We start from the raw sequence: 17,877 nt of genomic DNA, 5'->3' as shown, positions 1-17,877 counted from the left end.
GCCACCCAGGCGCCCCTATATAAAATATTCTAAGCCTAGGATAAATCCTTTTGGACAACAAATATACGGAAGATCTCATAGCACAGGTGCCTCAGGGCCTTTGTACTTGCTGTTTTCAAGGTTCTTCTGGTCTTCCTTCAGACTTCAGCACAAATATCTTATCATAGGCCTTTGCTAACCACCCTATATAAACAGTACTCCCTCACAATGACCCCACTCCATCTACTTTATCCTCATTTTTTAACACAGCATTGATCACCACCTGGTATCTTTTTTTTCTTGTTTTATTGAGACATAATTGACATACAGCACTGTATGTATAAGTTTAGGGTACACAGCATAATGATTCGACTTATATATATCATGAAATGATTACCACATAAATTTAATTAACACGCCCATCATCTCATACAGATACAAAAGAAAACATTTTTTCCCTTGTAAGTAGATAGTAAGAACTCTTACTATCTACTCTCTTAGCAACTTCCCTATATATCATACAGCAGTGTTAACAATAGTCATCATGTTGTACATGACATCCTTAGTACTTACTTATCTTACAACTGGAAATTTGTACCTTTTGATCATCTTCATCCCACCATCCACACACTCCCACCCCCTGCCTCTGGTAACCACAAATCTGATCTCTTTTTCTATGAGTGTGGTGGTGGTGGTGGTGGTGGTGTTTGTCTGTTTGTTTTTTAGATTCCACATATAAGTGAAATCACACAGTATTTGTTTTTCTTTGACTTGTTTCACTTAACATAATGTCCTCAAGATCTATCCATGTTTTTGCAAATGGTAGAATGTCCTTTTTTTATGGATGAATATATATATACCACATTTTCTTTATACATTCATCTCTTGATGGACCCTTAGTTTGTTTCTATGTCTTGGCTATTGTAAATAATGCTGCTATGAACATTGGGGTGCTGATATGTCTTTGACATAGTGTTTTCATTTTCTTTGGGATTTGAAGTGGGATTGCTGGATCATATTGTTTTATTTTTATTTTTTTGAGGACCTCCCATGCTGTTTTCCACAGTGGCTATACCAATTTACAATCCCACCAACAGTGCACCAGGGTTCCCTTTACCCCCCCTTCCCTCTGACAAACACCAGTTTGCTCTCTGTATTTATAAATTCAATTCTAGCACTATCACTTTTTAAAATTATCTGCTTGTTTATTTATTTATTGTCTGTGTACCCTGTTAGGGGAAACTCTACTAAGAACAAGGACAGGGGCGCCTGGGTGGCTCGGTCGGTTAAGTGTCTGCCTTCAGCTCAGGTCATGAGCCCAGGGTCCTGGGATGGAGCCCTGAAGTCGGGCTCCCTGCTCAGCGGGGAGTCTGCTTCTCCCTCTCCCTCTGCTCCTCCCCTGCCATGCTCATGCTCTCTCTTTCTCAAATAAATTTAAAAATTTTCGAAAAAGAAGAACAAGGGGCGCCTGGGTGGCTCAGTTGGTTAAGCGACTGCCTTCGGCTCAGGTCATGATCCTGGAGTCCCGGGATCGAGTCCCGCATCGGGCTCCTTGCTCAGCGAGGAGTCTGCTTCTCCCTCTGACCTTCCTCCCTCTCATGCTCTCTGTCTCTCATTCTCTCTCTCAAATAAATAAATAAAATCTTAAAAAAAAAAAAAAAGAAAAAGAAAAAGAAGAACAGGGACAGTGCATTGCTCCACTCTGTTTTCTGAGTGTAGAGCAGGGTGGGGCACAGAGGAGGCTCTCAATGAATAGTTTCTGAATCCGTGAGAATAAGCAGATAACTTTTGATGATGAATCTTGCCATATAGTGTAACTATTCATGTCCCTATGTTTTTACTCTATTTATTTGAAAAATCTCATTTAGGTACTCAATTATATGCAGATTTATTTGAATGTGAATTAAGCTTTTTTTTAAGTCAAATTATAACAATCACCTCAATTTACGTGACTAAATAAGTGTGAATGCATTTTGATTGAGTAAATGACTGATTGATAATCCATCTACTAACAAATTTGATTTCAAAGAGGTATACCTACTTAATAGGACTTTGAGACATATGACTTCTGCTTTGAATTTTCACTCACCCATTATTTCTGTGACTTTAAGGAGCAACAAATATAAAATGCACCTAGCTACTATGTTTCTTTCCCCTGAGGCAAAATAACTAAATAAAATCATTACTTTCCTGTATATCTTTCTTTCTTTTTTTTTTTTTAAAGATTTTATTTATTTATTTGAGAGAGAGAATGAGAGAGAGCACATGAGAGGGGGGAGGGTCAGAGGGAGAAGCAGACTCCCTGCCGAGCAGGGAGCCCGATGTGGGACTCGATCCAGGGACTCCAGGGACTCCAGGATCATGACCTGAGCCGAAGGCAGTCGCTTAACCAACTGAGCCACCCAGGCGCCCCCTGTATATCTTTCTTGAAATACTCTATGAATGCACTAACTACTATTTATGCCTTTTTCCCTTTCTTACACAGCTGACAGTCCACTATATTCACAGTTCTGTACCTTGTGTTTTTGTGTGTATGTGTGTGTCTTAATCTTTCTTTGGAGCTTTCTCAAGTTTTATGGCTATATAATACTCCATTGTGCGGTGCTGTCTTAATTTATTTAAATAATTCTACACGGACATTCAGATTGCTTTCAGTCTTTTGCTGTTACAAACAGTGCTGCAATGAATAATTTTATCCATGTGTCATTTCACACATACATAAATGTATCTGTAGGATAAATTCTTAGATGTGTGTTTGGATCTTGGAGCAATAAATAACACTCCTCATCCTCACCCAACTTTTGAACCAGTTGGGAAGTAATACAAAGAATTAGGCAGATAGGTGGTCAAAATATGACCTTCATTACTGATAAAAGATGATGTTGAAGAATGTGACTTATATTTGCAGATAAGAGGGCTTCCTAATTCTCAATTTCTTTCCATTTAATCAAGGCAATGTTGATTAACTATAGGCCTCCCTGTGCTGGTTTTAGGAAGAAGAGGGGTTGAGTGGAGACTTCCCAGTTTATTTTTTACAAATTTAATAATTAGGAAAGCCATCCCTCCTTCCCTTGGGAGAAGCAAGAGAAGCCAAGAATATTAAACTAGCAGAGCTGCTTCTGCCTGGAAGGATACATCAGGAGATGGGAAGTGTTCCCACGCTAATAACGTTCTCTGCTGGTTCAAAAGGATTTCTCATTTGTAATTTTGATACATTTTTTCTTGGTTGCCCTCAGAAATGTACCTCTGAGGAACTGGGTTGGGTGGCTCTCCTTACCCTCATCTGAAACTCTTCTACATGTTTGGCTTTTATAGACAGGGAAGGGGGAAGAAAAGAAAAGAACCTGATGAGAAAGTTTCTAATCCTGGATTTATGAGACAGGATGCTGAGCTACTCCCACAGATGTTTTGTTATATTTTCTCATAAAACCTGAGCTTCCTCATTGAAAAAACATTTCAAAGCTTCAGCTCCTCCATTGCAATGGCGAAGAACATCTTTATTTATAACTTATAGCATAAAGACACAGAGGTTCACAGAAGGCGGATGTCGCTATGGAGGGATGCCCAGTTAGAACTGCTGTTCAAAATATTACAAGTACACCAGACGAAAAACTCAAATAGGAAATACAAAGCCACGAAACGCACCTGAAGACTGAAGTTGTGTCCAGCCAAGAGAAGAACAATAGTTTATACTGGGTGCGATTTTGGTTTAAACTTTCCAATGATTTCATAACCAGGTGTGTGCTGTGACTTCATGTGGTTGCATAGATGTCTGGATCCAAGGGGCTCCTAAACCGTGCAATTCCTGGCCCAAACCTTCTTAGGGAAGCTGCTTCTTGCCTGAGGAGACCAAGGTTATGGACTCCTTCACTTTGCCCTCCTCACTTCTTTTAAAAGCAGAAGTAAAAAGGAGAATAGGTACATTTTTAAACCAGTAACTTTGGGTTTCTATATTTTCTTAAAAACAGATGAAAATCATTTTACACGTCTTTTGTGTTCATTAGACTTCCTAACATGTTGACAGGGGAGAATTGTTATCTGGAAGAGTCCTCCCATAAGCTCTTGGCTGAGCCCCCAAGCATAAACGGCTTCTGTTAGAAATTGGAGGATGGAAAACAGAAGGAAGGTCTAACAAAGACTTTTTCAAAGACCTTCAAAAATTATGAAGAACTTGGGGTGCCTGGCTGGCTTAGTCAGTAGAGCATGTGGATCTTGATCTCAGTTCTAAGTTCAAGCCCCACGTTGGGTGTAGAGATTACTTAAAAAAAAAAATTATTTTTAATTGTGAAGAATAAGATCCTCTAAAATGTTCTTACTTTTCAACCTTACCTCTGCATCTGCTTTCTGTTTGGAATTTTGAAGAAGCCCCAATTTACTGAACATGCATACTCAAGCTGCATGTTAGTACTGTTATTCTGAGAATGGTGTGTGTGCGTGTGTGTGTAAGATGTGGCAGAAAGCAAATGAACTATAATGTGATATTCTAATTCTGTTATCCCAAGTGACTTTTGAGAACCAGAACACTTTTCTGTGGCAAAAGGGGGCTACAGATCTTAGAAGAGGTTAGGTAAACACCCTACAGTGCCTTTAGCATTTCCCTGACAATGTTAGGACCTTAGAAAATTTTAACTCTAATTACCCCTCTCCTGTCTTTTGTGTTATTGTTGTTATATATTTTAATTTTAGGCCTAGAAACAATGAACAATCTAGTAGCAATAAACATCCCTAGCACCCAGACTATGGTCTTGAAATACCAATTTTCAGTAAAAGAAACCAGGACTGCTTAGAGAAATCTCAGATTCCAGGTTTGAGGCAAGAGATGTACAAGATGAGCCAGGAGTACATTGTCATACCAGTCAGCAAAGAAGCTATCAAAAACTATCGGGACTGTGCCAAAAGGAATTGGAAAACAATCTGTAGATCCCTCCACTGGCTTAAGATGGAATAAATCGAGCTTCAGTAAGAGTAACCACAGTGGACTGAAAAGTGACAAATAGGTTTAAATCTGTAAGTTCATAATGATTAAAAAAACCAAATCTAATAAATCACCTTTGAAGGATGCTGTTTATTTTTCAAGCTGGTACATAAAGGTAAGAATCAAGCATTTATCCTACCTTTCCTATACCTCTGGGTAAACAACTAGTAAATGAAGAAAAGATTACAGGGGGGCACCTGGGTGGCTCAGTCATTAAGTGTCTGCCCTCGGCTCAGGTCATGATCCCAGAGTCCTGGGATCAAGCCCCTTATCGGGCTCCCTGCTCAGCAGGAAGCCTGCTTCTCCCTCTCCCTCTGCTGCTCCCCCTACTTGTGTTCTCTCTCATACAAATAAATAAAATCTTAAAAAAAAAAAAAAAGGTTACAGCATTGGAAATCACCATTTGGCAGTCTCAAAGATCTAGGTATGGAGTATCTGTGTAAGGGGGCCCTTAGCTGGTGTATTAAGAATATGCAGATTATGTCCTGAAGGAGAAGGCATAAGCCACCCACAGGGGGTCAGCAGGTAGCTCCCTCAGCATCAGGGCTCCCACTTTGGGGAAGTGAAAACCCCAGGGTCATTTTGATGAAGCCACGGTTTCCATATACTCATATGAAGGAAGTAAAGTCATGTGATTTATTACAAATGCCAGAAACCGGGAGCTGGGGGAGTAGGGGGCACACAAGGAGCCAGGGCAAAGGCAATCTTCCGTCCCAGGTCAGGAGGGAGCAGGAGCTAGAGAGCAGGGAGCAGGGTAGCAAGCACTTAGTACTTAAAAGGTGGTGGGGGCAGAAGCCACTAACTTTTCCCAGGCTCCACTCTAAGTGGTTATTTTAAAAGGTGCCCAGGAGGGCGCCTGAGTGGCTCAGTTGGTTAAGCGACTGCCTTCAGCTCAGGTCATGATCCTGGAGTCCTGGGATGGAGCCCCTCCTCAGGCTCCCTGCTCAGCGGGGAGTCTGCTTCTCCCTCTGACCCTCCCCCCCTTCATGTTCTCTCTGTCTCATTCTTTCTCTCTCAAATAAATAAAATCTTTAAAAAATAAAATAATAGGTGCCCAGGAAAAAGCAAAGCAGGAAGCTGAGCGGGGATCCTACGGTCACGTCCTTATCCAAATATCCAAACTCTGGCATGTACAGTACAGGATAGGGAACATAATCAATAATACTATAATTAAACTTTGTAGGGTGACAGATGGTGACTAGACTTATTGTAGGATCATTTCCTGACGTATAAAAATATCAAATCACTATGATGTACACCTGAAACTAGTAAGATATTGTATGTCAATTATACTTCAATAAAAAATAAAATTCCAGGCGCCTGGGTGGCTCAGTTGGTTAAGCGACTGCCTTCGGCTCAGGTCATGATCCTGGAGTCCCTGGATCGAGTCCCGCATCGGGCTCCCTGCTCGGCAGGGAGCCTGCTTCTCCCTCTGACCCTCCCCTCTCTCATGTGCTCTCTCTCTCTCATTCTCTCTGTGTCAAATAAATAAATAAAATCTTTAAAAAAAAAAAAAGAAGTGGTAAGGTATGTGGGTTTTTGGGTGGGAAAGGCAGAGAGAGAGAACAGTTGGTTCCATCTCTCCCCATTAAGGTTGAAGTCCACAACTCTGGCATTTCAGATTCCCCAACAAGAACCTCTATAATAGAGGCACTTGTAGGTACACAGAGGTAAGAGCCTGTGGTGTGGTTTGAATTTGAAAGGTAAAAGTTGGAATATTGGTAATCTTATGGATACAACTGGACACAGTTTACACTGATTCTTCCTAAGCCAGCCTAGAACACCCCTAAATTGTGGCTAATTGGAATCTAGAATATTCACTGATGGTTTGAGCAAGATGCTCAATACCACTCCAGGGAAGCCCCAAAGAGAATATTATGTTTTAAATCAGAGAACTAGGAGGGTGCCTGGGTGGCTCAATCAATTAAGTGTCCAACTCTTGGTTTTGGCTGGGGTCATGACCTCGTGGTCCTGGGATCAAGCCCCACGCTGGGCTCCGCGCTGAGCGTGGAGCCTGTTTGAGATTCTCTCTCTCTTCTCCCTCTGCCCTCCCGCACTCCCTGCTTGTGCTCTCTAAAAACAAAAAAATAAAAAGAAGAGTTAACAGTTCACGACTCACAATTTCCAAATGTGTAGGTGTCCCTGTAGAGAGGGAGTTAGGGCATCAGTAGAGACAGTCTTGGCAAGAACTAGGCAGATGGAAGCCCCTAGCTACATCTCCTATCACCTAAGAAAAATGAAGCGGTATTTATAGAGTTTCAGACATTGCCAGACTAATAAAACAGCTGTTCCTGGTTGCTTTGTGTGGGAGGGGGGAGGGGGAAGGCGGGGGTACTGTCTAGGGAAGGGACTGTGTGCCCCTGGCTGACTCAGCACCTACACTGCCTCATATAAAGCACTATCCTGTTTGCAGGCTGTATGAGGCAGCTCAGGCTGCTGCAACCAAACACCGCAGCCTGGGTGGCTCAGACAACTGAAGTGTTTACCGTTCCGCAGGCCGGAAGTCCCAGATGAGATGGGGTTCCGGTGAGAATTCTTCCTGGCCTGCAGATGCTGCGTTCTCACTGTGGCTTTGCACAGGCAGGGAACGAGAAAGCTCTTTGGTGTCTCTGACAAGGACGCTGATCCTATCTGATCAAAGCCCCACCCTTATAACCTCAGCTAACCTTAATTACTTCCCTAAGGCCCTATCTCTACAGTCACACTGGGGATAAGGGCTTCAGCCTATGAATTTTGGGGGACACAAACATTCAGGCCGTCACACAGGCATATTATTTACATGAATGTGATAACAGAGGCTAATGTGCCTTTAAGCAAGTACTCTAGATGCTGACCCTATTTCGGTTGCAACTCAAAACTAAAAATATGACTTGTGAGAAACTGTAACTTCATTCATTCATTCATTGAGAGAGAGAGAAAGAGGGAGTGGGGGTGAGGGACAGGGGGAGAGGGAGAGAGAGAATCTTCAGCAGGCTGCACCCCCAGCATGGAGCCCCACACAGGGCTTGATCTCACGGGGCTCTGATCATGACCTGAACTGAAATCAAGAGTCAGACGCTTAATCGACTGAGCTAACCAGGTGCCCTGAGAAACGGTAACTTCAAAATTTGGATAGAGTCCTCTTAATTCAGTCATACTTAAAATCATCTCCACAGTTTTAATTATTTTGCAAAATAGTGCTGGCCCTCCCAAAGCAATGACTTACATTTAATTATAGTAAAATATTTTTCACTCACACTACAGTGATTTGGAACTTGGGATAATTCTGACAGAAGCGTTTATCTTACCTTCCTTGTGTGCACAGAGCAATAGCAAAACCAGAATTTTACAGAAAATAGGAGCAATACATTAAATACCTCAGGCCACAAACTATTTTCAAGATCTTTCAAGCACCTGTGGAATGCTTTTCTGTAAAAATAACCAATACCATCATTGTTCTTAAAAAAGTACACTGGAGGGACACCTGGGTGGCTCAGATGGTTAAGCGTCTGCCTTCGGCTCAGGTCATGATCCCAGGGTCCTGGGATCGAGTCCCACATCGGGCTCCCTGCTCCTTGGGAGCCTGCTTCTCCCTCTGCCTCTCTCTCTCTGTCTCTCATGAATAAATAAATAAAATCTTTAAAAAAAAAAAAAAAAAAAAAAAAAAAAAGTACACTGGAGGGGCGCCTGGGTGGCTCAGTCGGTTAAGCGTCTGCCTTCGGCTCAGGTCATGATCCCGGGGTCCTGGGATCGAGCCCCGCATCGGGCTCTATGCTTCGCGGGGAGCCTGCTTCTCCCTCTCCCTCTGTAGCTCCCCCTGCTTGTGCGCTCTCTCTCTCTCAGTCAAATAAATAAATAAAATCTTTAAAATAAATAAATAAGTAAATAAAAATTAAAAAGTACACTGGATAGAAAAATGAAATACTAGGTCTTGAAAAAACTAGGAATAAGATATGACCCATGAACTCAATATTATATATACTATACATATATAATGATAAATCCTTTACATGTGACAATAGGAGTTTTACTGGGGCTGAGCAGCAGAGAATTCCCAGAGGTTGGACTTGAGTCAGGATTTTATAGGATCTCGATAAAAGCAGGGGAAGGTGATTGCAATTGTTTTCATCTATTCCATAAAACAGATCTCTAAAACACTACTGGGCATCACATTACTGGCCCAGCATTAATTGCTAAGTGTTCTTGAAAGCTGTAAAATAGTCTATAATTCAATTATAGATTGAAATAATCTATAACTCAGTGGGTTTCACTAATTCTGACTACCCTTTGACTTGCTCAGGCCAAATTCAAGCAGTTTTACCACGTATACAGTGATTTACTTATTTTTATTGAAAACACAAGTATTAAAGAAAAACATTTAAATAAATTAAAAATCATTCCACATCCCCCTACACTAACACAATGGATTTCAGTTTTGCATATTACCTTCCACATGCAAAAAGATTTTATAAAGTCACAATCATAGTGCGCATACTCTTTTATATTGTGCTTATTTGACTTACCATATCACAGACACGTCCATGTTTTTACAGTCTTCCAAATAATTATTTTAATGGCAGTATGATACTTCATTATTAGCCCACTTTCTTCTTTGACATGTAGACTATTTCCAATTTTTTGCTATTATAAATAATGCAGACATAAACATCCTCATGCATTTCCTTTTGTTTGTTTTGTTTTTATATTATTCTTTAGGTTACAAATCTAGGAGTAGAATTTATGGGGCAAAGATATGGTCATTTTTTGGGCTCCCTCTATGTGGTACCATATTGAATTCCCAAAGGGTTGTGTCTATTTAAAATGCCATCTGAAATGAATGCATTAAAGAGGTTCTTTCTAAAAAAAAAAATTAGAAGCATTAGGTAGTTTTCAACTTCCATAAAGTTAAAAATAATTACTGTCTCTTTAAGAAAATGAAGAGTGTAGATAGATGGTCTAAGAGATCACTAAAACTTCAGCTAACTTAAGCAATGCTTCCCAACTTTTCTCAAGTTCTGGCACACACAGAAAGTAATACTGCAGGCACACTGGGGAACGTGGACAAAGGTGTTTCTGCCCAGAAGCTCCAGCCAGCCAGGCTACCTCTGGCTGCCCCAGGGGTTATGGGAACCCATATGTAGGCACATCTATGACCCAAAGTGCATGGGTCACGAAGCTCTAATCGAGGAGAGGTTAAGTGACTCGATTCAAGTTACAAAAATCTAGTTAGTGGCACAGCTGGGAAATGAATGCAAATTTCTTCTCCTCAAAATATTTTCTATTACATCACAACGGTTCTACATGCTTTCTGGCTCTAAAATTCAATTTTGTATGCAGGTATGTATTTATACTTACGAATAAAGAGGATTTTTCTAACATGCTTGAACTAAAGACACCTAAACTAGCAATTTACATCAAGGCTGAAAATTAAAAATAGCTCTTAGCATTAGCAAGTATTTAACTATTTTCTCTGCCATTTTTCAGATTTGCCATTCTTTTAAATTTAGTTTGCAAGCCCTGAACAGTAATCATCTTTTGCACAGTATCTCGTATACCTCAGGCAGTCGGTAAATGAAGAACAACAATAAATTATGCACACTACAAAGAAAAAAAGACAAAGTCAGTCCACATTCTAAATACATCTAACTGTGGAAAAAAAAAAAAAGCTGTTTTAAAGTGTTGATTTTGTAGAGGTAGAGAAGATTCCCTCCTTAAATTTCAAATTCCTTGCTAGCTAAGTGGAACCTTAATATACACTATACATTACAGCGTCAGAAGAGACATTTCACTCCACAGAATGATTCTGACCTGCACCCAGTGTTGATGCTACCAGGAGAAAAACTCACTACGAAGATATTTTACTTTTTGCCAAGTGTCCAACATTCCATATTACCTTTGAAAAGCAGAGGTTATAAGGTGTTAACCCTACTGATTCAACTGTAAATACACATAGGATTTTTCTTGACTGTTAATCACTGCGTTAAGGGAAGAGTGGGGGGTAGGCCTGGGAATTCACCCATTATGTGCCAGTCTACAACGATAAGTAAGGGACTCCAAATCCCGAATTCTCTCTCTCTTTTCTTTTACTACACCCCGCAACAGTGATTACTGGGTCATTTCTTTGGATTCAGTCAGATATTATACACACAAACACACCCATGGGACCGCATGGCGCTTGGAAGATTGCCCACTATTTCCCACTTATTAAGATCTGGATCATATTTCTCAATGCTCTGAAGATATGTTCCCTTTGAGTAGGAGTATCCTCCAGTGACATAAATACATCCATTCATGATGACGGCACCACACTCCATCCTCCTTTCCATCATAGGAGCTATTTCTCTCCATTCATTTTGTTCAGGGTCATAGCATTCCGTGATTGTAGTTTGTCCACCAACTAGATAGAGCTTATTTTCAAATGGGACTGAACACAATCCATATTCTATTAAAAAGAAAAAAGCAAATTTTTATTAGGATAACAAACAAAAGAGATACCTTAGGTTGGTGATGTAATAATCCCTTACAATGTAGTATGCAAAAATAGAGTCTTCTCGACATTTTGATTCCTCTACCACAATACTGAATCTTAAAATCCATCCCCTATCACCTCTCCCTGCCATTCTCCTTGGGTAATCCTTCATCCGGCTTTGCAGGATGCCAGGGAGGAACTCATCCTCAGACCACTGCCCTTCTGGGAAGTCCCCAGCACAGACACCTTTTATTCTACACCTCTGTGTACAAGTTGTGGAGACCCTCTGACATTCTGACATGAAGGCATCTGAGGGAACGGGTGTAGGTTCCTTCAGGTCCTAGTAGCCACCCCCTACAACTAGGGGCAGGCGATCTGTAGCATCTGTCACCCCAGGGGCCAGAAGGATGACCTGGCTCACCTCGCTCACATTGCTGCTCAAGTTAAGGAGTTAGTGAAACACACAACCAGATTAGTGGGGAACTAGAGTCTACCATCCTAAGAGACTAAAAGAAGCTCAAAGGCAGACAGCTGCTGTGTGAGGTCTGGGTCCCGGGCTGAGGGGGTGGGGGTGGGCAGCCTTCTGGGCTGTTTTAATTTTTCCCATGTTATGTATACTCCCCATCCACACGCAAACCTGCTGGTTCTTCAGGGCACCCGGCTCTTTCACAACCTCATTTCCTCTCCCTTCCCAGGACTGTCACTAGGGCGAGGCAGGCGGGGTGCCCACGGTGCTCTCATTCTCTTAGGGAGTCCGATTCTGTGCCTCTGGCGTCTCTCTGGCCTCACCCTGGTCCCCACCATGCTTCTTCCACATCCCCATTTCCAGCACCACTACTAGCCTATGAGTTCATTCTCTGGGAATATCAACCATAGGATTACACTTAAATACGTCTAGCTGCAGGCCTGAAGGAAGAGCAGGACTTTTCAGGGGCCCTAATGTTACGGCAAATAAATGAAGACTCAGCTTGCCATTGCTGAGGGGTTCCTTCTGCCTAGAAACTCTTCTTTTCCCAGGACTTTGCACAGCCGCCTCCTTCTTATCATCCAGGTCTCATCTTACGGTCATCTCCTCAGAGGGCCCTCCCCTGAGCACCCAGCCTGATGTGGCCAGCCAGGCATCCCCAGCACAGCACCCTGTTTTCATGTGCTCCACAGCACTTCTCACTGTCTGATGTTTCTTGGTTACTGTCCCTCTCCCCTCTAACAGTGTAGCAACTGCGTCCCGCCCACTACTCCATTCCTACTGGGGAATGGCAAGTGTCTGGAACCTCGTAAGGACTCAATAAAAAGTTTGTTGGATCAATGAATGAATTGGACCTTGTACCTTCTGTACCCAATGTGCACTCCCATTACTTTGTGGAAAAAAACCTTATAAACCCCCCTTTAGAAAGAGAGAATGTGTAATCAAAAATGTGATTTCCCCTTTAAGAATGCAAGCACATTCTTATCAGTAAAGTTCTTGCTATCTAGGTTTCAAAGGCGAAGGAAAAATCTCAGAAGATGGGCATTTTTGCTTTGAGTCCACATACTGTTGTTCTCAAGAATCTGACAGCCAGGAAAATAAGAATTTTTCCACCTCTGAATCTTTCCACCTCTGAAAACCCCATTTATTTTACCTGAGTTTACATGCAGAATTTTTATAGAATTTATTTGTTTCAGTACTTGTGAAACTTTATATAAATTATATGAATCATTCTATCAAATGGTTGTGAAAATTAATGATTCAGAAATTTTATCAGTTGGTGTAAGTGATTCAACAATGAGTTCACTAGGCTTTTCTTAAAAGTTTAAAAAAATCCTCAATTTGTCATTCTCATGTTAAGAAAAATATCTCAATCTTCCTATAGCAGGAAAAATGTTTAAAATAAGGCGATTCCTGATAGTTTTTTTTCCTGTTGCCCAAATACAACATAACCTTCTATTATTGTTGATGGAAAGTTTTTCTTCCACAGCTATAACTGCCTTTTTCCTGTTGGGTCACTCTACGAAGCCACTGAGCCTAAGGGACTGTGCCTTGTTTATTGAGCTCCTAGCACTATACATCACATGTGGGAAAGGTTCAGCAAACCTCTGTTGGACAAATGAAGGAACGAACAATTTCAACCTAAGTACAAGAATGGCACCATCTGTCAATGCTCAAAAAGTTTACACACAAATATTCACTATAAATACACAGCAGTCTGTATTCATTGTTGCATGAGTGATAGGAATAAAGCCATGCAGGGATTCAGAGACAACCACAGTATTTTCAGGTATTCAATATCCACTGAAATGATTTAGACTTATTTTTTTTTTTAAAGATTTTTATTTATTTATTTGACAGAAAGAGAGACAGTGTGAGAGGGAACACAAGCAGGGGGAGGCAGAGGGAGAAGCAGGCTTCCTGCTGAGCAGGGAGCCCAATGTGGGACCCTGGGAGCATGACCTGAGCTGAAGGCAGATGCTTAACGACTGAGCTACCCAGGCGCCCCATGATTTAGACTTTGTCCTAAGATTATTCTCACTGAAAAGACCTAAAGCTTATCTAATCTAACTTTTTTACTAGAAAGTAAGACCCAAGAGCTTAAGCCGCTGCCCAAGATTAGCCATGTGAATAAATGGCGGAGCCGGGAAAGAACTCTCTTCCCACTTCACATAGCTCTCCACGGGTTTTTCCCCTTTATCACTTCCTGCTTCTTCCCTGTTCTTCCCACGCTCTTCCTTTCCAGCTCATCCCTTAACTAGTGCTGTTTCCCAAGACTCTGTGCATAGCTGTACTCTTAGTCCTACCCTCCCAAGGCATCTCAACCAACTCCACACCCACAGTCATCACCTCCAAGCAAATGACACCCAGATCTCTAAATTCAACCACACTCTTCCTCCTAAGCTGCAAACCCACATTTCCCATTGCTTGCTGGACATCTCTTCTGGGTGAGTCCTCCACAGTTAACTATAAAACTGAGCTCCAGGGGCGCCTGGGTGGCTCAGTTGGTTAAGCGACTGCCTTCAGCTCAGGTCATGATCCTGGAGTCCCGGGATCGAGTCCCGCATCGGGCTCCCTGCTCGGCAGGGAGTCTGCTTCTTCCTCTGACCCTCCTCCCTCTCATGCTCTCTGTCTCTCATTCTTTCTGTCTCAAATAAATAAATAAATAAAATCTTTAAAAAAAAAAAAAACTGAGCTCCAACTCAGCTCCTCTTTTCCCTTCCCACCAGCTTGTCCTTCAACTCTCCCCATGTTGAATCCATAACATTCCTCACATCTAGCCGTTTTCACCTCCTACCACTTCAGGCTTTCAGCATTTCTCACCTGGTATATTACCACAGTTATAATGGATTTCCTTGCTGTCTTCCTCCTAATCTATTCTAAAAGGCTCTAAAACCTTTGGTAGTTCTCCATTTTTAAAGTTTTCCTGACTGCCATTCAAAGCCCTCCATGAAATGCTCCTCAACTGAACTCTCCCATCCAATTTCTCATTCTACCCCGTACCATCTCATCATATACATGCACTCAGGACCCAAATAAACCTGGAACTTGCCTTTCTGCCTCCCACCACTGGCTAACTTTCTGCCAGAAAACCCTTCTTCAAAACATACCTTAATTTTTGCCATTCTTTAAGGCCTAAATCATAACAACACACTCTTGGAAGCCTTCTAAGATTTCCAGGTTTCCCTTAAATTAGACTCGAGCTCTTTCTACCCTCAATTTCAAGAGCACTTACTTGTATTACTGCCTTGTATTCCTGTTACATATGTGTATTTGCTACTAGATTCTGGGTTCCTGTAGCAGTAGAGACTAGCTCTTAATCATCTTTGTGTCTTACACAATAACTAGAATGGTATCTTTCCCAAGGTAAGGTCTCAATAAATGTTATCTTGAATTTAATGGAATTAGAGTCCCCTGGTTTTTAACTATCCCAAACTACCACTCTTAAAAGCACTGAGAAAAAAGATAACATTTATATTACCTTTGAAAAATAACAGTAGTCATGATTTCTTTGTAGTCTAAGCTATGTATCTGTAAGGGAGACTCAAGACTGGCACTTTACAGTCCTCAGGAGGTGCTCCTACAATGCAGAAGAAGCATACTTGCTACAGTTCACAAGATGCAGATCAAGGGCTAAGGAGCTAACCGACCAGCTGAATGAAGCAGGCCAGGGGTAGGAGAAGCAGAAGCAAGGGCACAGGCCCCCAGGTCTATGCCGGGATGAGAATGGAAGAAACTAGTGAAACGGAGCACGCAAGCGCCATTTAAAAGGGAACAGCTGCTATGGGGCTCCAGTGATCGCTGCCAGAAAGGAATGTGGTCCAAGGTTGCTACAATTGTTCTAAAGGCCAGAAATCATGATTTTTATTTGAAATCTCCTGAATTTTAAATACTGGTAACAAGCCAGTTAAAAATATCTTAGGGGCACCTGGGTGGCTCAGTCATTAAGCGTCTGCCTTAGGCTCAGGTCATGATCCCAGGGTCCTGGGATGGAGCCTCCTCCACTGAAAGCCAAAAAGAACAGACCATGCAGGGTGCCAATTTGCTACCTTTGTTTCTTGCTTTATGTCAGGAAAAAGTCCATTGGAAAGCAAAAGTTGACAAACATTATATGTTCCCATTGATTTATACTCGAATTTAATATTTATTTCTGATTGATTTTTCAGTTGGCCATGGATTTTCATGCTTTGGCTTACATCTCATTGCCTTTTAGACTCCCTTTCAGGCAGTGAACAAGCTACATGCAACTTAAATATGTTACAAGATGTTTATTTTTAAAGGAACCCTTATATGAAATATATATTAAATTTGTAATGTAAATAACTGCCCTCTGATTTGTTAATCTTTTCATATATTGGGTTTTCTTTGTAAAGATGTCAAAGTCATATCTAACTGATAAGGTTAACAGGAGGATCAAATGAGATAGCAGTGCAGTTGTTAAAAACATGGCCTCCTTGCTGAATTGCCTGGATTTGAGCTTCACCTCTAAAGAGCACTAGCTAGCTGATCTCGGGCAATTTATTTACCGTCTCTTTGCCCCAGTGACCTGTAAAATGAGGTAATAGTAGTACCTAGCTCACAGGATTGCTGTGAGGTTTAAATAGATTAAGACATGTAGAATTACTGGAATAGTTAGTGTCCAGCTCATATTCACTAAATAGATGTTAGCTATTGCTTAATATGAGCTGGTATTATTACTTTCCATTATAACTTCATTGGTCAGAACAGAAAATGGCAGGGAGTCTGGGCTAATACATCTGGGCTCCGAGGAGATAGAAGGCTACCTGTTCCATGATGTCTTCAGAGCCAGGACAGCCTGTGACTGAAGTCACTTGTTAGGCAAAGCCCATGGCATATGGAGATGCAGCACCAGGTGTGGGGTGCTTCCCCTGAACTGCAAGACGAAATGTATGTGGCCTGGATGGATACAGCTGCGTGGTCACGAGCAGGACAGCCCCGCTCCCTTAAGGGGAGGGGGGCTGCTGAGCGGCCACAGCACAGATTATACAATCAGACTGCCGAAATGAATCCTGGTCTACCACTTCCAAACCGTGTGACCTTATCCTTTCTTGCCTCCATTTCTAAATATGTAAAATGGGGGTAAATCATACCTATTCACAAGGTTGTAGACAGAATTTAAGGTAATATTACATGTAAAGTCCTTAGTCAGTACCTGACCTACAGAAAGTGTTCAAGAAGGTTAACTGTTACTTATTATCACTCTCAGATTGTTCAAGCTTGTGAATTCCAATTATGCTCACCAGTGACTCACACAGAAAGAAGCCTAATGCTATATGGAAAATGATTCAAAGTAGTATAGTGATATGGTGATATAAATCTTTCCTAATGACAAATCTTAAACACATGTCATAACCGTAACAAGCTATGGCTCATACTTCCCTTGGAGCTCTTCACAAAGGGACAAGTCAAAGAACAAAGGCACAGAGGGCAGAAGGCCGGCCATTCCTTGTGACCACATGTCCCCTTCGTGATTGTTAAAGTAAGGCTAACACAGGGTTCTGCCTATCACAAGATTGAGTGCTTAATAGTGTTTGAAACCCAGAAAGAACATGCTTTTAAAAGAAGAAACCATCTCCTGTCGAACTCAATCAATGGGCACTCCTCCCAACCTTTTGACAGACTAGTACTTTTTTTTTTTTGGCAGTTTGGTGACTTTTTAAAAAATTAAAATTCAATTAGCAAACATGTAATACATCATCAGTTTCAGATGTAGTGTTCAATGATTTACCAGTTGCATATAACACCCAGTGCTCATCACCTCACGTGCCCTCCTTAATGTCCATCACCCACTTACCCCCATCCCACCACCTGTCTCCCCTCCAACAATCCTTAGTTTGTTTCCTATAGTTAAGAGTCTCTCCTGGTTTTTCTCCATCTCTGATGACTTCCCATTCAATTTTTCCTCCCTTCCCCTATGGTCCTCTGCACTGTTTCTTATATTCCACATATGAGTGAAACCATATGCTATCTTTCTCTGATTGACTTATT

The 17,877-nt window shown here is 41.5% G+C and overlaps 1 protein-coding gene across 2 annotated transcripts in view; it reads right to left on the bottom strand.

Annotated features, from left to right (window-relative positions):
• Positions 1-9,177: 9,177 nt before the first annotated feature.
• Positions 9,178-17,877, bottom strand: part of KLHL23 (kelch like family member 23) — a 39,242-nt gene continuing 30,542 nt past the window's right edge. For both annotated transcript variants that reach the window (XM_064586660.1, XM_045868663.3), the window contains one exon: positions 9,178-11,375. In XM_064586660.1, coding sequence (XP_064442730.1) covers positions 11,065-11,375 — 311 coding nt within the window. In that variant the 3' untranslated portion in view covers positions 9,178-11,064. The remainder of the gene's footprint in view (positions 11,376-17,877) is intronic.

Source organism: Mirounga angustirostris, unplaced genomic scaffold (genome assembly GCF_029215605.1).
Source record: "Mirounga angustirostris isolate CCGP_5_RB_7025 unplaced genomic scaffold, mMirAng1.0.hap1 SCAF_3, whole genome shotgun sequence".
In the NCBI taxonomy this organism is placed as follows: Eukaryota; Metazoa; Chordata; class Mammalia; order Carnivora; family Phocidae; genus Mirounga; species Mirounga angustirostris.
This window is presented reverse-complemented; position numbering and strand designations above follow the sequence as displayed.